We start from the raw sequence: 22,751 nt of genomic DNA, 5'->3' as shown, positions 1-22,751 counted from the left end.
AGATGGCATATTATACATGCATTTGGCTTCTGATGGTACAATCATAAAAGATGACACTGGGTGAAGCCAGCTGCTATTTTGTAGGATACTCAAGCATCCTTTAAAAAAGGACTACAGAATGAGTCTTCTAATTTTTTTTTAGTTGAAATATTTATTTATTTATTTATTTATTGTGCGTATATATGCTTGTGTATGTGTGGATATGCACGTAGAAAGCTAGACTTCTCGATGTGGGTCTTGGGGATTGAACTTCAGGTCTCCAGGCCTGGCAACAAGTGGCTTTATATCATGAGCCATCTCACAAGCCCAGATGTTCTTATTTTAAAACAGAAATCTTGCTAAAGTATCTCGAGTGTTGAAGTATCAGGTCGATAACTCCATGCTCAATGGTTTTAGAAAATAGTACTATTTGCATTATAATTGGAACATGTCTCTGAGTTTCTTAAAATTTTTGTTATGCGAAATGAAAAATAGTGCGTTATAAACCGAGCTCTTGGCTTTAAATAGAAACTTGTCATTTTAAAAGGGATACCTCATATCTAACTTTTGTAAGTTTTAGCTAAAAAGCTATTAGCAATCTGCTTTTGATGTACGTTTCAATGGCTTCCACTGTTACTATTAAAAGACATCTAGTTCTTTGTTATTTTGAACAGTACTATTAAATATCTTTGTTGACATTTGTGTCATCATTTAGGTTTTCTTCAAGAATAACTGCCCAGAAATCAGGTTACTGTGTGAATGGGTAATCCATCCTTCAGTCATATCATTCTAGGAAGCTTCCTACAATGTCCTTAAAAGTAGATGAAATTCATAATTTAGTAGCTATTCTTCCCCACACTAGAAAGGACTTTCTATAAGAGTAAGAGCTGTTTGGTTATCACTGTCCTCAACATTATGGCCCTGAATATGTATTTGGAGTAGCAATAACTACAAGCCTTTAGTACATATGGGCTCTGCCCTTAGGAGATTAATCCACTTATTCCTCGAATCGCTCTTAAGAAGTAGGCGGTGTGATCATTTCTGTTGGTGAAGAAACTAAGGCACCCAGAGACTTTCACCCCGCTCAGTCAGCTAGACCTAGATACCAGATAGGTTTCCTTCAGTTTCCACTGAAGTAGCCACTGAGTAGATTAGTCCATGAACAAATAGTCAGCATGTCTGTTTAATTCTTTAACCCGGTACAGGTTTCAGGGATTTCTTCTTTCTGTGTTCAATGGGACTATTGAGAACAGTCAACACTCTCTAAGATCTCACTTCATCTCACGGTCCTGCAGTGCGGCCCTGACTTACTACCTAATGATCTGCTTCTAGAATTAATATCCACACAGGCATAAACTATAAATCATCCTTACCCGGTGAAATTACAGAGATATAAACAGTAGTTGTGCTTTGTCTTGCAGATAAAATGGTGCATCTGGACTTCCTTTCTCCAGGAGACAGAGCTTTTATTACTGTCCCTCAAACACATCATTTTCTCTGCCTCCCGGGCCCTTTGCTCCTGCTGTCCCCTGTACCAGGAATGCCCAGGCTGTGCCTTCTGATGAAGATGCTGTTGAACTTCTCGTTTATTTTCATCTTGAAGATGCCTCCATTTCTCAGATCCTTGAGTCTCTTTTATGCTCTTCTCTAGGAATAGTTCTTCCATCAGTTGTGTGAGATTCTCATTTCCTTAGTAAATTATTTTCCCTTTTTAGCTCTAGTCATCTTATAAGCCCAAATATGTATCATAATGTCTTGTGCAATATACAAAGCTAAGGATTTTGAATGAATAAATGTGTTATCTCAGGAACATATAATTTGAAATTTAAAAATTTTTAAAATACAAAAATGTGAATATTTCATTCAATTAATAGGAATATTTCATTTTTGCACATTAATAGGAATGAATAGGAAATAAAAATGGAATGGTAATGGTTAAACATTTTTACTTCCATAGTATAATTTGTACTCCATCTTTGAAAGGTTTTAAGGCTCACCATTAGCTTTCTTCTCTATAATAAAAGGCATTGTATTTATGGTTGAAGATATCATCCTTGCTTCTACCCACAGCTTCAATTCTCTTCTTTGTAAGTAGTGGTTGAGGTACATCAAAGGTAATAAAATCAATTGAACGGTTAAGTGGAGTTTTATTTCCAAGGCTAGTACTTAAGGGTGTGTTCCTGTTACAGAATTTTAATAATAAGTTTGTTTTTCAAGTGTTTTCTTTAATTCCAAGCCTCCTTGGCTGCTAAAGCAAGACCTGTCCTTGAATGCAGTTCTGAATGAAATAGAATTCTTTTTCTAACATATGTATTTTTGAAAAGAGCTTTGGGGATACGCCGCATTCTCATTTGACAGCACAGTACTTGGTTGGGAGCAAAGACAATAGCACAGCCTTCCACACCAGCACAACCATCCCCAGCAGGCCAGACAGAGCTGAAGGATTTTGTTGCTGGTCTCAAACAAGCAGCCAAAGGCAAAGAAACAAACAATATCAGTCTTTTAAAAATGTCGTTGCTGATGTAAATTACCTGTGATCTTTGGGTGCTGGTGAGCCCCAAGCATCCCTGGGGTAGTTGGATATTAATTTGTAGCTAATTTATATTTGGTGTGTAGGGATTAACGTAGATAATACTGGCCATGATGACTATTGTTCAGTTTGCAGTTAGTGTTTATGTTCTTGGTTTTACACACACACACATACATACACACACACACACACACACACACACACACACACACACACACACACGTGTGTCTTAGCTTCAATATATCCTGATTCCTAGAGGGCAGTTCAGAGGCTAGCATACTATTGTGGAGAATGTCTAAGCTATCCAGTTGTCTTTCATTTATTTATTGGTACTAGCAATTGAACTCAGAGCCCCCAGCTTGCTAAATGAAAGTTGTACCGTGAAGCCGCTGTCCTGCAGCCCCTGACTTATGCTATTCGTTATTTATTCATCAAATCAATGGATTTGGTATCGTTTGAGCCATCCTTATATTTATGGATCAAAATGAGGATTGAGAAGTCTATTTCATAGAAGTTAGTTTCACAATGTGAATGATATATTTTAAATTAATGCTGACTATCCTTTTCAGACTCAATACATAATCTGACAAATGTTCAGAGCAACTGGTAAAGTCAAAGCATGAATGTTTTAGGGTTTTCTCTGGTTGAACTTGGGAGGTCACACTTTTTCCATGTGGCTTCTGCAGACACCAGATGGAAATTTCCCTTAAGCCTGAAGGCCTCTTGAAGAAACTGGCTAAGGTTAGCCTAAGGAAAAAGCATGCAAACTTAGGCACTTGCAAAAGGGGTGGGAAAGGGAATCACAGTATCCAGGGCAAAGATATGATTTTGACTATCCCACCAGCCAGAAATATTCAGAAGTATGCCTCTTTTTCTGTAAGAGAGGTGGTGTTCACAGAATGTGGACTGTAAAGTTTTATTGAGTATAATTAAGGCTCCAGAAAACAATCTCTTTGGTATTTGCAATTGCCTGGGACATGATCTGGTCCTGGGAGTCTGTCTGGTAGGGTTGCATTCTTGCTTCCCATAGTGAGATAGTTGGGTTTCAGACCGAATGTTAAAGCCAGCTGTCTGTACGTGTCTCTTTCTGCAGCTGCGTAATCATACCTGGGGGAGGGAGGAGTGTGTGGAGAGGAAGAGGAAACGTAAGAGGACCTTGATCTAGAACCTTCTTTTAAGGTTGTTAATTTCCTTTTATTTCTTTTTTCATCTTAACAACCCTAGTTTTACAGTATCCTTCCCTGAGCCCTCACCTCTCCTTGTTCATATTAATGGGAAGCTCTTCACCATCGTCTTTATAGATATACTTTATTTGGAAGACGGCTAAGATCCTCCCCTCTCCACCCCCCACCCCTTTCTAATTCTGTTATCAGTTCCTAAACTTTATTGAGGAGAGCGCCTCTTTGGGTATACATGCTGTTATCAGGAAGAAATTATTGCCTTGTATATTACATGCCAGATTTTTAATGGGCATGTGCAAAGCACATCTCATGTTAACTGTAGAGTTTTAGATTGTTTTAAAGTAATTCTGAGAACTTGGGCAATTACTTACATAGAAATGCTTGTGCAGGCAGGGGGTCGCCCCCTCTTTCTCTTCTCATCTGTAGCCCTGCGGTGCATATACATGAAATGCCTTTGTTCTCGTCTTTTCTGCCTGATTATTATGGTCTCTAAGTGCTTTGTCTTCGCCCCTCTGGTATATTCCTTGTGCCTTAGTCAGTGATTGAGTGAATAACTTTGTTTACATCGAACCGAGGTCTGGAGCACTTTTTTTGTGTGAGATGAGAGAGATGGAGGAAAAAAAAAACCTTAGAGTGGGGTGGATTGGAGGGAAAAGCAGAGAGAAGAAATAGGTAAAAATTAAACAACAGTAAAATAATTTTTTTTAAAAAAAAAAAAGCACAAAAACAAGCCAGGAGTGGGTATAGGGGAGGAAGAGCAAGCTAAGACAGGACGGGGGCTTCTCTCGGGGTCTGTGAAGTCGCAGGGGGCTTGTCGCGGGGGTGGAGAGAGATCAACAGACCAGCATTTTCCCCAGGCTTGGGCGCAAGCTTGTGAAACTCCTCGTGTATTAAAGAACCTCGGCTGGGATTTGCTGAGGACAAATGCTGTAATGTGTTAGTCATCCATTATCGGCTTCTATTTTTGCAGGTTCCGAATGATGAGTGACGCGGGTCTGCGTGATAGCCCTCACAGCCCCTGTCATTGCGAGCGATAAGGACCTCGCACGTCCAGCAGCCGCCCCGGGCTCAAGGCGCTCTGGAGGGCGGGCGGCTCCCGCGGGCGGAGCGGACTCCAGCGCCGCTTCCCACGCACCGGGACCAGATCCCTGGGACCCGGCTGGCCGCGCGTCGCCCGGGGCCATGAAGTAGCTGTGGCCGCCAGCCCTGCCCTCCCGCCGGTCCAGCTGCTGCCCGCTGCCCCGGCCCCAGCTCGGACATGGCCGGACGCGCCAGCAGCGTGCTGCTGCTGCTGCTGCTGCTCAACCTGCAAGGCAGCTGCCTGGCCTTCAGAAGCCCACTTTCTGTCTTTAAGAGGTGCGTGTTTGGCTTGTTTGTTTCCTTTACAGGAGGAAGGTGATTAGGGTGGTTTCGGTACATGCTCCTTAGAAATGTAGTCACTTGTAGTAACCAGGGTCCTGGGGAAGGGGTTTTTTTCCTACCCAAAACGATTTGGAATTGTAGCCTTAGTAACTTCTGAAGTGCGCCTTGCTGATAAAGCCCATTCCTCGTCCTGTACCCTGGCTGCTACCCTGGCTTTTGGAACTCCAATTAGAAGTTGTGACTTTCAGAACTAATCGCTCCCTCTTGGGGAAATATTTCAGAAACTATCCTATAGCTGTTTAGACATGAATGCCTTCCTGTATATAACAGCTGGAGGAATAAAATATCAAGATAGATCGGTGGTGGGGAGATCATTGGCTGTAATAGCTCACTAGGAAATATCGAGCTGTATACACGCACCTCGTAATTACCATATGAAATATTTATGTACTTGTACATTTGTAATTCACATCGCAGTCTTTATTTCTTCCTCACATAACTGTTCTTAGCAAGATTGTGGCTAGGGATGTTTTGTTGTTTGCTTCTGATTGGTAATGTTGGACCCTCATGGTTGACAGAATGGGTAGGGTTATAGTCCTACCGCTAGAAAAATCAATGTGCGTGTGAGGATGATAACGTCTTCATTAAGTAGAAATAAATATGTATTACAGGCTTTATTGAGCTGAACTTTAAGTGTGCCCTGCTTATTCGCTTTGATTGTCTTTTGCCTACAGATTGGCTCTATGTAGCTCATTGCTAATATCGAGATTCTGGGTATCGAGGCTGTTAGAGAGCTGTTACCTTCTAGTTTTTATTGGACCTACATTAAGTCATCCTTAAACTTCAGGCCGTAGGATTTATTTCTGCCTTTCCAATTATGTTCAAATTATCTTCTTCAGATTTAAAGAAACTGCCAGATCATTTTCCAATGAATGCCTTGGTACCACCAGACCTGTAACTCCTATTGATTCATCAGATTTTGCACTGGATATCCGCATGCCTGGGGTTACACCTAAAGAGGTGCGTGGAATTCTGTACTTCATTATTCAGCTCTTCTGTGCACTGTCGAACGTTAAAGCTAAAACAAGGAGCCTGCGCTTGGAGCTGGGCTGACTTCCTGGCTTTCCAGACTCCCCAGCCGAGGCTGGAATACTCGAAAAGGGGTAGGGCTGCAAGGCAGAATAGTCTGTTATGCTTATTAAAGTGTTGCTCATTTTGTCATTGTGATTTGAAATGGAAACTTGAAAGTTTACACTTTGGGATTCTCTGTGGAGAAATGGCCTCTGAAACAGAACATCTAAATATGCACTAAAATATGGAAAATGTTCTAATGAAGGAAATAACATGAGCAGCTGCATCTACCAGATTACTGTGCTTTTTTTAAAAAAAAAGAAAAAGAAATATCCTTCCAAAACAATTAACATAGAAAATTCTGCTTGCTGCCAAGAATTTGAAAAACAAAGCATTCCACAGTTTGGAAAGTTGGGGAAACTATTCATACAGGTGGCAGAATGAATTTTCTAGAGATAATTTTGGAAGAAGTAGCGGCCATGCTCCCCCGAATGTGTCATCAAGCATGTGAAGTTGAGCAAGGTTGCTAGGCATCCTATGTCTCAGCACACACAAGACGCGGAGACACGCTGCCGTGTATGCAAGGTGTTTCATTTAGCATGAAAAGGCCAGAATTAATTATGCTCTGCAGCCAGCCAGAGTGGGGATTTATGTATGTCATTAAAAGATAGTCCTGTGCTGTTGAAGCACCACAGACGGGGAGAGGCCTGGACCTGGAAGAGCCGCAGTGGCTGGTGACTCATTCTTGCGGATAATGTACTATTTCCTTTTTTTCCCTTTTAGCACTGGGAAAATAAAAGTATTCTATTTATTGAGGAAAATGGACAACCAGGAGCTCTAGACTTTTACTTCAGGGTAAAACCTGACAGTATTTGAAGACTTGAGTGTTGTTGTCGATAACTACTTTACAGCTATATAAGAAATGACCCTCTCTGTCTCCGCATTCCCATGTCACTTTACAGATACCTCTTCTATACTGTTATTTCTGCCCCGACTCTGAATTTCATAATCAGCCTATGTAGTATTTAAGTCAGATACCAAGCCTAGAACACAAAAACCCACAGTCCCCTACCCAAGAGATTAGCTTTTTATTTCTTTTCAGTTTTTAAATGGGCTTTTAACTATACTTCTTTAAAATCAGCTGCTTATTTTTCATATAAAACAATTGCTAATTGGTCATTTTTTTCTTTTTCTCTTCTTTTTCTCTTTCTCATTTTTTTTTTTTTTTTGATATTTTTCTCCCTCTACTCTGTGGGCTGGCCTGAAGCTCGAGGCAGTTCTCCTGCCTCCATTTCCACACTGCATGAATTACAGGAATGAGTTAACATGCCCAGTTTCAGAAATTGGTCTTTTAGCATGTTCTCCACAAGAATATCCTTGTTTTAATCAAATAACAAATTGAGCGCTATTTGAAAATATTCCTTTATCCTTGTTACTGAGTAACAACAATAGTAGGCAATTCTTACTGTGACCAGTACTCCCAGAAGGAAAAAATAGAAGAGTCAACTTAAAAAAAATATATGGGAGAGCTGTTTTCATAAAATAAATCTTTATTCAATTTTATAGTCTTATGATTATCAAAATGACCACACAGAAAGAGAACATAGAGTGTCTAAATTGCTGCTGTTTGTTTTGCACTATAGGCAGAGGATTTTGCCTCATGGGATGGCCATTTGGTGGTTGCCTTTACAGCAGAGTTCCTTTCCTCCTTGCTCTTTCTCTAAGGCCATGTGGCTCCCAGGAGCCATCTCCAGATGGGGAGTGAGTGGACTGGGGTTAGCAGATGGCTGGATCTTGCTTCCTTTCCACAGTGATTGACCCAGAAAAATATATGTGTGCCAGAACAGCCGAGTCAACTTTTAGGTCTTTTGCTAAGAATGCATTTGCCTGTCTTATGTGAGTGACAAGCATGGAGATGTGGTGAGGACAAGCTTTATGAGAAGGCTGTGCTTGGGATAATGTAGAGAGACTGAAGCAATGGAAGTCATTGGTGACTTCATTACTTTGGTCACCTTTGCTTATGTTAGCCTATGTTATTTCATCCAGGCTGGGTTGAGGTTTGTCTTAACTTGCAGCTACAGCTGTCCAATTGGGTGAGAGATTCAGTTGCTCTGAAACAGCTTAGATCTAGCTATAATATTTCACCATGTTTCCTCAACATGCTTGATTTCATGTGTTCTGAATACTGATTGACAGATGATTCAACTGGTAAGCATTCATGAGAAACGACAGGCTGCCCATGACAAACAGATATAAAACTCTTTCCTCCTCAACTTGGCTCTCTTGACGAGGTGGACTCACACCTACGGTACCATAAGTATTTTTAGTGAAGAAAAGCAATCACCCTTGTCTTAAAATGCAGCTAAAATTAGAGTTAATACAGGTAAGAAGAAAGGGCATAAAAGGGGAAGAAAGAATAAAAAAATTAGAATGAAGAGACTAAACATAGAGGGAAAATGAGTATTGACCAAAAAAAAAAAATCCAAGAAAGTAAAATGGCCAGGAACAAGAATAAATGGGCAAAATATAGGATATCTGGAATGGGAAGAAGAAAATACTTCTTAAATCCAAGAACAAAAACTGCAAAGAGGAAAGGAAAATATAAAGCTGGGAAGTATGCTGAGAAGTTTTCCCATCAGCTGTGTCTCAACAAGAAAAACAGAATTCATAACAAATGTGGAAATAATGGAGAACCAAGAGCTTTGTGTCAGTCAGTAGTCAAGAGCAGTCCAAGAAATATATCATTCAATCTAGATCTTAGGGATTATTGCTTATGTTGTGGAGCTGATGTGAATGGTATGGATAAGACTGATGGAAGTCTTTTGGTTAAGAAATAAGATTGTAGACTGGGGTAGGAAGGTAAGCAGATGTATAATAGAAGTAGAAAAACCACAAGGGTAATTCACATAGTACAGTCAACTCATTTCACATATGGAATACAATCCTAGATTAATGTTATGCCCAAACACACCCTGTTATGTAAGGTGTCTGCATTTTGGTTCTCCCTGATACTACAGGAGTACAGAATGGTCATTAAAAATTACTCAATTAAACCTGACCTGAACTGGTTTGTTTAGGAAAAGTATCTAAGACTCTACTACAATATCATTCTTTTAAAAATTTTGTTTCATCTATAATTGTTAGTATGTGTATGAAAGAGGAGGGAGAGATGGAAGGAGTTAGGGAAAAAGAGAAAGAGGAGAGGAAGAGAAGGGAAGGGAAGGGATGGGGAAGAGAAGAGAGGGAGGGGAAGAGAAAAGAGAAGAGAAGAGAAAAGGGAAGGGAAGGGAAGGGAAGGGAAGGGAAGGGAAGGGAAGGGAAGAGAAGAGAAGAGAAGAGAAGAGAAGAGAAGAGAAGAGAAGAGAAGAGAAGAGAAGAGAAGAGAAGAGAAGAGAAGAGACAAATGCATGTGTGTAGGAGTCAGAGCACAGCTTTTAGGAATTAGTGTTTTCCTTCCACTGTGGTTCTGGGACTACAACTCATTGTCAGGTTTGTAAGGCAAGCACCCTTTACCTCAACAACCTACAATAGAAAAAAAATTCTTTTTATGTTTTAGACTTTAATGGTCTTCATATCATCAACACAAAACTCTTCAAATAGATTCAAGGGTTTAGGTGATCAGTGGATCGTGTGCTCGGTGTTCACCTGGTACTGTGCTCAATCTTCAGTAACAAATATCAAAACCAAACAACAACAAACCTGTATACAAAGAACTAATGAATGCTGAGAGCACGAGGAACGTTTTCCCCAGGGAAAAGCACCAATTGGTGATCTTGTACCCAATGGTCAGTCCTGAAATCATAAAGTAACTTTATACAGTCTAAGTAGATTGTATTTATATACTCAGGAACACACACACACACACACACACACACACACACACACACACCACCACCAACAACAACAACAGAAATTAAAGAAATAAGGGGGGGCATGAATTTAGAAGAGATCAAGGAGGGTTACATGGATGAGAGGGCTTGGAGGGAGGAAAAGGAAAGGGGAAAATGATATATTCTCAAAAAGTAAAAAAAAAATAGAAAAATGTAACAATATTAAGTAAACAGATAATAGAAAAGACTTTTCAGCACCTATTTCTGAAACTCACAGTCAACAAAGCAGTCAAAAGCTAAAGGAATTCAACAGGTTTTTGACCTAACAGCTTAATTAAAAAGAGAACTAAGTATCCAGTCTTCCTTTTTACATATTGAATAACTAGATAGTGAAAATCACAGAAGTTCTAAATCTTTCATGTAAAGCAACTTGGAAAATGGAGGCAAAAATTGAAGATACAACTACCACTAGTATAACGCTATCCAGTTCTGAAAATCTCTGTATGTATCCTCAAGAACCTTTATTAGAAATATCAGTGCAACGAGATTCAAACGGTAGGGTTATGAAAGCAGACTTTTCTGTATAATCATACGGCATGCCATCTTATCTTCTTATGAGAATAATAGTATAGGAGAAGATCTACGGCTTTGGTTATACACTCAGTCAAACTTACTCTGACATGGAAAATTTTATGTACTTCCTACTCTTTTATTCATTTCCAAGGCATGAATATTTGGGGATTTATTTATTTGTTGTTTTTAGATTTGAGAAAATGACAGGGAGAATAGCAACGTTAACACGGCCACTTGTAGAGGTTTAGTAAGGCCCTGATGTCCAGTACCATCATTTCAAACAGCAGATCTAGGAAGTGGCAGAGGCAGGAGGGTCTCTGAGTTTGAGGCCAGTCTAGTCTACAAGAGCTAGTTCCAGGGCAGGCTCCAAACCTACAGAGAAACTCTGTCTCAAAAAAAAAAAAAAAAAGAACAAAAACAAGCAAACGAAAAAAAAAAAAAACCAGATTGCTCATTTGGTGCTGTCTACTGGACCCCTTAGTCATCTGGGACAATGAACTATTGCTGTGGCCAACTCTCACATCGACAAAGAAAACAGTGTGATAAACTGCCTGTTCCTTTATAATCTCAGTATCATAAAGCATATCAGTTTTGTGAGCTAACTACCCCATGGATGCTTGGCTTGAATAAAATAAGTGAGGCATAATTACAAATAACTTTTTATATAGTTTCTTTTCGAAAGTAAGTCAAATCCTGTAGTTAGAACCTAGCCTCTTGAGCTAGGCTGGCAGTGGCCTTGCCCCAGATCTTAAAGTGCCAATTCAGCCATGCTTCTTGGCTCTATGGTTACTTCCTCCTGTCCCTCCACCTGCCTAAAGAATGGATGTTTACCTGACCAAGGGCATTCTGCGGAGTGGGAAGACCAGTAGCTCGTTCACTTCAGCTTAGTTGCCCACACTTGTGAGTGATGAGAATGTGTGCATGAGTACTGTTTCTGGCAGCGTGTGTGTTCAAGGACCCGAGGATGAGTTTTAAAGTGAAGAATGGACTTTCTATCATGACTCCATGGAGAAAGTGAGACAACATATGGGTTATGAAGGTGAGGAAAGGCAGCCAAGTGAAACAAGGCAGAACGCAAGAACCTGGGCAAGGGAAAGCTGGGTAAAGAAAAGTGAGAAGAGGCAAACATGTTCAGGGTGACCAGTCACTACAGGGGGTTCAGAGGCAGTGGCTGTGTGATCAGAGAGGCCTGGGGAACTGAGAACATCCGTTCCGTGTGCTTTACACGTTGAAGTCCTTGCAAGGAAAATTTTCAAAGAAGAGATGATGATATCAGTAGAGATCTAATATATACTTTAATAATAGTAAGTGTCTTCGCTTGAGGTTTCTTCAGCGACTCTTCTGAGGACTTGGAACACTGACCTTGTGAAACAACCAAATGACAACGAAGACCCACTCATTCCTATTAGAAGTTCTTTCAAATCCTAGTTACATAGAATTTAGTTACTTTTCAATAAACATTGGTCCTCTATGTTACTATTACTAATGGCCAAGTCAACAGAGATGGACCCAGAGTGATCAAAAGATCAAAGTGATCAGTGTACATGCTCTAGCTTTGACTGTTTATCTTCCTGTCCTTAAATTGTTATGAGATTCTGTATCCATTTTAGGTTTGAAAGTTTAAGATTGGTGTTATGTGCCAAATTCACAAATTAATTGATTTGTGTATCGAGGTCTTGCCTCATTAGTGAAAACTAATTATATCAATTAAATAAAATACAAAAATATTAAAAGGTTCTTGTAAACTACAAATTAAAGTGGTCTATAGCTTGTTTTTAACTGTTTAAGATTAAATTATGATGTTTTGATGGAAACCTCTTTAATGCCTCATCAAGAAAGACCAGGTCCACAGTGTTTTCTTTGTTATTTCATATTTGCATTTGGGACTGCACATAGAAGGACATGCTGAACCTTCTCCCCATTCTTTTTTATTATTACTCAAAAAATAAGCAGAAGAAAAACACATTGGGCCAAGAGATAGGACTCCAAAGGAGAGGCTCCTTGCTGCCGGGCCCGATGACCTGCATTCAATCCCTGAGACCTGTATGATAGAAGTAGATTACTGGTTCCTACAAGTCTTTCCTCTGACTTCCCACATGTCCATGTGGCATATGTGAGCACACACACACACACACACACACACACAGAGAGAGAGAGAGAGAGAGAGAGAGAGAGAGAGAGAGAGAGAGAGAGAGAGAGAGAGACTAAAATTGATGTAGGTTTTTAAAAGAAAGCAAAATTTTTAAAATTAGTTTTTGTATTTTTTATTTCATCTCATGCCTTAGTGAATCTCAGGGACCCATCTGTGGGGTAGAGGAGTACCTTGTGAACATCTGTTTTCTCAGTCCATTTGGGTTCCTTTTACCATTTCTGTTCCTGTTAAGCATTTTCGAGGAGAGAATGTGTATTTGAGGATTCATTATAGGACACTTTACAACCATTGTCTCTTTAATTAGCATAAAAAACTACTCAAGGTCTTGTTATATTTATCTTTTTGCACAAGAAATTGAGTCTAGGAGAAATTAAAATAGCCTGCCCATAGCCAAATTGCCAGGAAATAGAACACAGCGTTAAATTTATTTTAACTTGAATCTGACACTCATTCTTATTTCATAATTCTGTCCTGCAAATCTGTTAATGATAATTCGAGGAGAAATTTAGATATTATCAATGATCAAGACCAAGTAACTGTACACTTTGGATGCCAAGAGCCATGACTGCCACACATACATAATAAATAATATATAGTAGGAGAGAATGTTGCTGTGTGTATTTTATATAAACATGTACTTTTAATTATGTATACTTGCAAAATATTTATAATTATTTTTGTTAAGCAAAGTACAGATGACTGACTCCACCTTAAATCCGAGAATAAGCTTTCTGAACACCCCTCATGCAGGAACTCCTTCTTGCTGCCGATGTGAATTCCTTAAATCATTTCTCAATTCCTGATTGTTAAAAGACACAGTACAAACAAGTTTACCTTATTTTAACCCGAATTTTTCATCATTCCTATCTACATGTAACCCATAGTCTAGGAAACTGTTTCTTGAGCTGTTGTAGCCCAAGCGCTTTCCGCTTGTGTGGCATGCAGTCTCTTGACGGCTGTAGTTAGAAAGCAGCTATGGAAAGTATAGAAATGTATGGCTTGGCTGGGTTCCAATGTGGAATTGTATCTGCTGAAGCAGGCAGCCAGCACACTGGCTGTAGTTTCTCTCTGCCTGATCGAAGCAACTGCACACGTCATTTACGCTAATCAATGGATTTAACCTTTGGCATCGCGTGAACTGTGTCTGACTTAAGGGACCTGAGGAATAAAAGTATCAATACAAGATTAACAGTGACTTAACCTTAGTTTCTTAGTTACCTAGTCAGTATTTATGTCTAAGTGATTGTAAACCTGAGTTCTTTTATTTGGAACATTGCTTTCATTACTTCATCATCCCAGGAAGTAGCAATCCCTGTCATAGAATTTTTCTAGGTAAAATACACGAGCATCTTTATCAACATGTCGTTCTCTCTCATGGCTTATAAGCAATATGCCAGTGCATCCTGTTAGTGTTATCACCAAATATAGCAGCATTCAGGCTTTCTGTCACCCCAGCCATCTTCCCATTCCGGTCAGAGAACAGTGTGTCCTTTCTGCACTATTATGATGCATCATCTCTAACTGGCCAGCTTTGTACCTATGCGTTCCCAGATGTGCTCCGCACAGCAGCCTTGGGGATCCCATTAGAGCAGAAGTTAGGCTCCATCACCCTTCTGAACACTTCCAGCGTTGCCAGCACCACTCACACGTGAAAGCAAGTCCTTTAACATGACCTCCACAGCCCTTCCTTTCTCCAGATACATTTCCCGTTCTTGTCTCTTAACCCTCGTGCCTGTGTTAGAAGGCATGTCAAAGGCAAATGAAGCTCTTGTGAAGTAGCGGGACACATTTTGGACAGTAATAGCTGTTGCAGTAAGACCTCAAATCCAGCGTGAACTGCACAAAACTGCAATTTCTCCTGAAGTGGCTGAGAGCTGTAATGGGAGAATTAGGGAGTGCAGAGATGTAGTAAACAACCAGGGACTCAGTAAAGTCAGGGAAGTGAGAAATTACAAGGGCTCGTCGGGATAGATGTGATTAAACCAGATGTGTCTGCTTGCTGGCAATGACCAAAGTTGTTGCTCTGGCCGGCTGCAGGGTCTGGGAGCCAGGGGATTTGTTTTCTCAGGTGTGACTGAGATAGATAGCAAATTTGTTAGCCCAGACAGGGGCACGGTTCATCTTAGGGACGTAGACTTGAGCTGAGAAGCACTGTCGGTTTTTGTTTAAGTCCCTAGGAGGGGAGCGGAAGCCTAGTCAAGAAGGCAGCTTGGAAGAGCCCCGCTTGATTTGTGGTTTCTGATACAGGGCTAGTTGCAGCATCCTGGATGAGATACTTCAATTGCTTCGTTTGTGTAACAGGAATGATAGTTTCTGATGGAATTGTGGATAAATCCATTCATATGGATAAAGCTCAATAAGTGTTGTTATTATTTCTGCTCCGAAGAACATTGTGATGGATAAGTGAAGGCACACTGTCAGGTATTTAACAGAAGTGAAAGTTATGGACAGTGAGCACCCTGGAATTGTTGAAATTAGCAGTGGGAGTCTTCTTGAGCATCAAGAACAAGATTACAGTGCCTCGTTAGTTAGCAGGATCATAGTCAAAAGTTTGTTTCTACAACACGTTGTAGAAGCAGCTTAGGATCTTCATCTCTCGCACTGCCCTAGGGAAATAGCTATGGAAACAGCAAAAGTTGGAAAATGAGGTAAGGAAACATAATTGGAAACAAACATTTAGCATGTCTATAGAGATAGCTCTAGAAATAGGCTATGAACAGACGAGCAGCTGGAAATATACCCTTCATCATTTAATCTTTAAGGAAAAAAATCTACTAATAGTTAAAGGGTCAATTTATCCAATAGTAAAACAGCTGTATACCACAAGTACCAGAGCATCATCTCAAATATGTAAAATATGCAAAGCAAACTTAATTCAAGTACAGTAAGGAAGCTGCATGTGAGCGCTAGAGTGATGATATCATCAGCGGAGTTGACACAAACTCACCGTGAGGACCTGAGCTCAGATCACCAGCACCCATGCACAAAGCTAGGGATGTGGCTCAGTGGGTGGGAGTGCTAAGTCTGCATCCTAGCAAAACGGAAAACAGCCTGTATGGCTGGCACTCACTGACCTGTAATCCCAATGCTGTGGGGGTACAGAGACAGGAAGATTGTGTGGGCTTGATAGCTGCCGTCCGAACTCCAGGGTCGATAAGAGAGCCTGACTTAAAAGAATGGAGAAGCAGAACAAGAGAGCCGAACACCCAACACAAGCCTGTGTGCTTGCACTGTACACATGTGTATGTGTACACATAAAAATGTTTGTAAAATTCGATTCCATCTTAAGCTAATTTAACACAAAATCCTGATAGACTCATGTCCATTTGATTAGATGCTTCTCATATCCATTTGTTTATATATTTTCCCCCAGGCACTGTGGATATGGGAAGAGGTATCTGAGTCTTTTCTTTGTTTTCTCAGAGAAGGAACAATGGAGGAGGGTGACAGCAATTTTTTTTTAATTTATCTATTCTATCGCTAAAAATGACAATCTATTCTTTTACGATATTAATTGTAAAATTGTTTTAAAAAAATAATGAAATACACACCGTCCCCACTGAAAACAGTGCAGCTGGGTCTTGTGTTTCTCTCATATAGACCCCTAATGTTTAGAAATATCTACAGGGGTTTTTTTTCCATCAATGCCTCTAATTGATAAATTTTTAATTCCTATCCCTCTGCTTTGCAACAGTGCCATTAGGAGACTCTGATTAATTAAAGAATTTAGGGTATTTGGTGCATGCTTAGAAGCAAATAGAGGCGGATTTGCAGGGGGTCCTTTTTTCTATTATATTCCGTCTGCAGGTACTTGTGGAAGGGCAGCCATGCATCCCTTTCTACATTAACAAGGAAAGTGATCCTCTTTGCCCTTATTAGCTACCCGGAAGATTCCTTTCGTTTCACTTGTTTTCAGCTTGACGTAGTCTGAATTAATATTTCACTGACCCTATTCAAGGAATACCTCTGGAGCCGTTCTGCATGGTTGTCACATTCTTGGAGCAAAAGGAAGTCCATAGTGTGCTCTTTCAAAGCAAGGGTCGCTCTTCTTCACAGATGCTGTACTGTACTTGGCTGTTTGTATATTGGGAAATGAATCAGATGTGTATATTACAGGGATAGCTAGATCTTCACAAGCAATAGTTGCCCCATCCAGCAACCCCCAGAACACTATGGGAGAGCAACATATATAAAAATAGAGGGTACATTTCTGTTGTACAGTGTGTCTCACTCCTACCTCCAGCTAATCCAGTAGTAAAGGAAAACATTTGCCATGGCAACATTGATTTACAAAGGGCAAGTGATGCTTCTGAGTGATTCAATTGTTTCTTTCCATAGCTCTCCTAAGCACACAGTTAACTCTTCAACAACCGTATTTAGTGATTTTTATCGATAACTGAAGAGGCATTACCTGATTAAGTTTAGAAGTTGCAGTTTGGAAATAGAACTATGAAAAATAAACCTATAACAAGAACTGGTATCATGTGAAATACAAACAGAAAAATACCACTGAAGTATTTCAGCCTTCAATATTTATGGAAATGAATGTTTTGTGCATTAAGTCTACTGTACTAGGGTGAAATCATTTGCTTCCAACCGAATGATCATTTTGCTGTGGAAATGTAAATTCTGTTCACTTCAGCTTCCACAATTGATTATATCAGCTATAATGTTCAGTTTTGACACTGTAGATGTGTTAAATATTAATTTTGTCTTCCTAATGTATTCTTCATAAACGACATAGCACTTTTCACAGGTATTTTCCTGGTATAGTTTTATTTATTGGAGGAAGCATATCACAGCAGTTCTGACAAGAAAGAAGATAGATTGTTATCCTAGGTAAGTGTAGGTATTAGAGAGGGGACTGTAGTAGGGTCAAACAAATTTAGAAGTTAACAAATAGTAGCTATGTTGTTTTTCTGCTGTTATAACCACTCCACAGTACCAACAGGAGAAAATTGTGCCCAGGAGTCAGGAAATTAAGTTCTGCCCTAAATAGTCTAGACTTAAGAGCAAAAATTTTTCTTACTCAACATGAAATTTCTGTCTCTGCCAGAGGTAAACATTGCTCTACCTCCTACCTATCATTTATCTCATCAGCACAGTGAGCTTGAGTTTGGAAACCTACAGATGTTGAGTATGCAGGACTTGTAGCCCGTCAATCGACTGTGGTGGGGAGTCAGTTGAAATAAATAAGGCATTTCCTATGATTGCTGCCCATAGCATTTAGTCTCTTTTCCATTGGTGTGTGATGACCTGAAAGGAAACAAAGCAAAACAAAAGCCTCAGGTAACCAAAAACTTTGAAGGACCACCGAACCAGGTAAAAAGCCAGTCTATGCTGTTTAAATGCTGCGGAGTCTGCTGCCCTGTGGAAATTTCTAGTTCATGAGAGGATCTGCTACCCTTCTTTCCTCACTTCTGTCTGTCCACAGGGTGTTCTCCCCAAGATCCAAGAGTGTCAGCTATCAAGAAACTTAGAGATGTGTAAATATAAGATGGTTTTCTTACTTGTAAAAAAAAATGAACCCTCTCTCAAATATATGTATAAATATATATATAGATAGATAGATATATTGTAGATGAGAATTGTTCTATTTATTTAAGAAAGCTATTATTTTCTCATTTTTCATACAAATCCATTTCCCACTCCCTCCCCTCCTCCTATTCACTCTACCTTGCCCCTACCCCACACCCCGTGGTTAAGGCTTCCCATGGGGAGTCAACAAAGTCTAGCACATTGCTTTGAGACAGGGCCAAGGTCCTCCCCACTATGTCTAGACTGAGCAGAGTAACCCTCTAAAGAGAATGGGTTCCAAAAAGCCAGTACAAGCAGTAGGGATAAATCCTGGTCTCACTGCCAGTGGCCCCACAGTCTTCTAAGACAAGGGAGAATTGCAAATCTATTTCCCTCTGTCCCATTTTCATTTGTTACAAAGAATGTTAATTTAGTTAAGAAGGATGCTGTCTCTTCATGTCAGTCAGTTTAGGACATCATTGAGGAGGAGCTTCTTCTGCAAGGTGAGTTGAAACCTAGTGAAATCTCAGCATGGGTGTTAGTATTCAGTCCATTTGGGCACACACCCCAGCCTTTATGAGATACTGGGGGATACAACTCAGGGCTTCACCTTAGACAAGTACTCTATTACTGACCTATGTCTACAACCCAGGAGTTTCTAAAGTCATTTTTGCCAGAGCGCTGGAATTATAAGCAAAATTGTTTTTTAAAATATTTTCTAACTAAATAGCAGCCTTCCAGGCTACTTTTTTTAGAGGGTTCATTTTATTTTGTTTATTTATTCTTATTCATTTTACCTACTAACCACAGTCCCCCCCACCCAGCTCCTGCTCACACCTCCTCCACTCCACCCCTATCCACTCCTCAGAGAGGGTAAGCCCACCCATGGGGAGTCAACTAATCCTGGCATATCAAGTTGAGGCCGGACCAAGTCCCTTACCACTGCATCAAGGCTGAGCAAAAAAAAGTGGACTCCATGGAGCCAGTTCATTCACCAGGGATAAATCCTGGTTTCACTGCCAGGAGTCCCACAAATAGATTAAGCCTCGTAGCTCAGAGGGACTAGTTCTTTCTCATGCCGGCTCCCCAGGTATCAGTCCAGAGTCCATGAACTCCCACTAACTCAGGTCAGCTGTCTCTGGGGTTTCCCCATCATGATCTTGCCCCCGCCCATTGCTCATTTAATCAGTCCTCCCTCTCTTCGACTAGACTCCCCGAGCTAGACCCAGTGCTTGGCTGTGGATCTCTGTATCTGCTTCCGTCGAAGCAGACAAAGGCTCTATGCTGACAATTAGGGTAGTCATCAATCTGATTACAGAAGAAGGCAGGTTCAGGCATCCTCTCCACTATGGTTAGGATGACAATGAGTGACATTTAAATACTGGTAAGGGAATGTAAGAAATGATGACAAGATATTGAAAAGCTGGGAGGGGCTAAGAAATAGCCTGGAAACTAGGAATCAATCTACCTCAAGATCCAGGCTACTTCTTGTCCCCTCCCCATCCTTTTGATATCTTGTCATCATTGTGTCTTACATTCCCTTCTTGGTATTTACACGTCACTCATTGTCATGCATTTAACATATTATGTATTGTGATGACTATAGTAATCTTGCTAGCTAGGCATTATTTGTAATATTGCCTTTGCTAGAGAAGCAGAAAGAAGCCTGAGTCTCTATGTGTATTGCTCTGGGGCATCTCCATTTCATGTCTCCTCATTGACATACCTGCACGTCTATCTTTCTTTCTTTTTTTTTTTAAATATTTATTTATTGATTTGTTATGTATACAATAGTCTATCTGTGTGTATGTCTGCAGGCCAGAAGAGGGCACCAGACCCCTCTACAGATGGTTGTGAGCCACCATGTGGTTGCTGCGAATTGAACTCAGGACCTTTGGAAGAGCAGGCAATGCTCTTAATCACTGAGCTCTTCCAAAGGTCCTGATTCATCTGGAAGAAGTAACCAAGGTCCTTTGTACCTTTCCATTTGGATGAGTGCTTGCGGGGGAAGCTGGGTTCTAACTGCAGCTGTCTCCAGGGCATGTGCTTTTAATCATTGCATTACATGGTTTGGGGTCAAAATATTTGCCTTAATACTCTCCGATGTTACTTTCCAAGTCAAAAATCTTTATGGATTCTTCATTTTGACCAAATGCATTTCCTGTAACGATGTGGCATTAATCTCTCTGCCATATTGCCCTATTCACATGTAACACTTTTAGAACATCCCATTTATTCTTCCCTTTATCCCTGTTTTCTACCATATTTAGTGCATTTGTTATTCTTTTTGTTTAAATGTTGTTTATTATTTTATATGTATGTATTTGTACGGCATCTGTGCCTGGTGCCCAGCGAGGCCAGAAGAAGGTTCCAGACCTTGGAACTAAAGTTGTGCGCAGTGATGAGATGTCATGTAGGGGCTGGGAACCACACCCACGTCCTCTGAAAGAACAGTGAGTGTTCTTAACCATTAAGCCATTGCTCTAGCCCCACATTTGTTAATCTTTTTAATTCTTTTTATTTGTTTTTTTGTTTATTTGTTCGTTTATTTGTTTTGGGTTTTATGAGATACGGTTTCTCTCTGTAGCTTTGGTGCCTGTCATGGAACTCACTATGTAGACCAGGCTAGTCTCAAACTCACAGGTCTGCCTGCTTCTGCCTCCGGAGTGCTAGAATTAAAGGCATGTGCCCCAACCGCTCAGCCACATGTATCATCCTTATAAGCAGTTGGCTGTAAAAATCTTGATAACCTTGGGCATTTTTGTGTTCCTCACATTTTCACCTGTGGAGACCATTTCCCATCAAATTATAATCTGAGCGTCTTTGCCTCTGAACCCTCCAGAGTCTCCAGCTAAGATATGTGTTATAATTTATGCTACTCTTAAAGTGTCTTACGTTGTCCCTGGTGGACAGTGACTTTCTATCTTTTAAACTTCTCACACTAAATAAAGAGTCCCAAAAGCCCTGGTGGCATATTATTCCTCTTAGTTTGAAGTATGTCAGTATGTGCTCCTACTGAACAAACAATCTCTATCTCTATTTAAAAAGAATCTGTTCCTTCCTACCAGTCCTTCTGAGGATGCTGCTTACGTATTTCTTTGTACTGTGTAGGAAGTTGGCTCAAGGCCCAGTAAGAATTGTCGGTGTCATTAGAGCCACATCCCCAGTGCTTTGGAAAGCGTTTGATACTTAGTATGCACCACCAGGTACTTCTTAAGGTTGTTATGCACTGGGCCGGTGAGACGGCTGTTTGTAAAGTGTTGTGTGAACATGAGGACTTGAGTTTGATCCCCAACACCCATGTGAAAAGTCAGTCTCGGCAGTCCATTTGTAGAATCCCAGCACTGGGGTGGCAAGATCAAAAAGACCTCTGGCACTTTCATGTCTGCTGGTCTAGTTGAATTGATGAGCCTCTGGCTTAGTGAGAGAGCCTGTCTCAAGCAACGTGAGAAATGGCCAAGGAAGACAGCTACCTAGATTTTGATTTCTGGTCTCTAATTGCATGCAGACATACCAAAAGAATGACCATTTATTGGTTGTGTTCTTTGGTCAATGCACAAAGCATATTAGCAAATCTAGATTGATTAGGCCACTGGATTTCAAAGGAATTTGTGGCTTGGTATGCAGACTGTCTCTTTGGTTAAACTCGTTGGAACCACATCAGACTGTTTAGTGCCTTTGTGACTAAATATAGGTCTTCTTTGAAAGCTCATAAAACCTATCCCTTTTCTGATTGTTTCCCTGTGCTTACTGTATGCATTTCCAAGACTCCTGTCCAGGCTCTATTCTTCCTGAGCTTTTGTGTGCCACACTGCCGCCACCACTCACCTTTTAAAAAACTGTTCTTTTAAGACATCGTCTTATTGTTGCCCAAATTAGTTTTCAGTTCCTGTGCTCACGAGATGACCTAGCCTCTGCCTCCTGAGGTCAGGGAGTGCAGGCATACATACCTCCCCAGCATCTTCTCTCCTGATTAACCTGGTTCATACATTCTTAGCTTTCAGATCTCAGCCAAGACATCACTTCCTCAGAGAGAAATATCACTTTCTTAGAGAAAGCCCTTCTACTCCCCTCCACGTCCTCATTTTAAAAGAGTTACCTCCTCTCAGTACCCTGTACTTCTTCGGGGTACCACTCACAACTGCAGGAAAAATTATTTTTTATTAATTAATTTTTTCATTTATTTCATTTATTTTGCATACCGAACACAGTTTCCCCTCCCTCTTCTCCTCCCATTCCTTCCTCCCTGCTCCTGCCTCCCATATACCGCATGAACTTCTCTTCTGTCTACATTCAGAGTGGGAAAGACCTCTTATGAACATCAACAAAGCATAGCACATCAATATGAGGCAGAATCAAGTTTCTCCCCCTCCGTCAAAGCGAGGCAAGGCAACCTAGCATGGGGAATGGGTTCCCAAAAGTCAGCTCAAGTGCCAGGGACAGGTACTGATCTTACAGGGCCCATAGGTATGTGTCCATTCTACCTTAACTAAAATAAAGGTCAGAGAGTTCTAACTTACTTCTGTCTCTTCAAGGTTATTGTCAACAGTTCAAAT

General features: G+C 40.5%; 1 protein-coding gene across 12 annotated transcripts in view; it reads left to right on the top strand.

The window, feature by feature from the left end:
* Pam (peptidylglycine alpha-amidating monooxygenase) overlaps positions 1–22,751 on the top strand; it is a 299,077-nt gene that overhangs the window by 122,466 nt on the left and 153,860 nt on the right. For 10 of the 12 annotated variants that reach the window (XM_075952003.1, XM_075952001.1, XM_075952002.1 and 7 more), the window contains exons 1-2: positions 4,817–5,046; positions 5,952–6,072. In XM_075952003.1, the coding sequence (XP_075808118.1) occupies positions 4,949–5,046; positions 5,952–6,072 (219 nt within the window). In that variant the 5' untranslated portion in view covers positions 4,817–4,948. Of the gene's footprint in view, positions 1–4,660; positions 5,047–5,951; positions 6,073–22,751 lie in introns of those variants that run through there. The other 2 variants (XM_075951994.1, XM_075952000.1) reach the window with 2 other exon arrangements.

The sequence above is a fragment of the Microtus pennsylvanicus genome, chromosome 17 (assembly GCF_037038515.1).
Source record: "Microtus pennsylvanicus isolate mMicPen1 chromosome 17, mMicPen1.hap1, whole genome shotgun sequence".
In the NCBI taxonomy this organism is placed as follows: Eukaryota; Metazoa; Chordata; class Mammalia; order Rodentia; family Cricetidae; genus Microtus; species Microtus pennsylvanicus.
The sequence above is the reverse complement of the archived record's forward strand: the minus strand, read 5'-3'. Positions and strand labels throughout refer to the sequence as shown.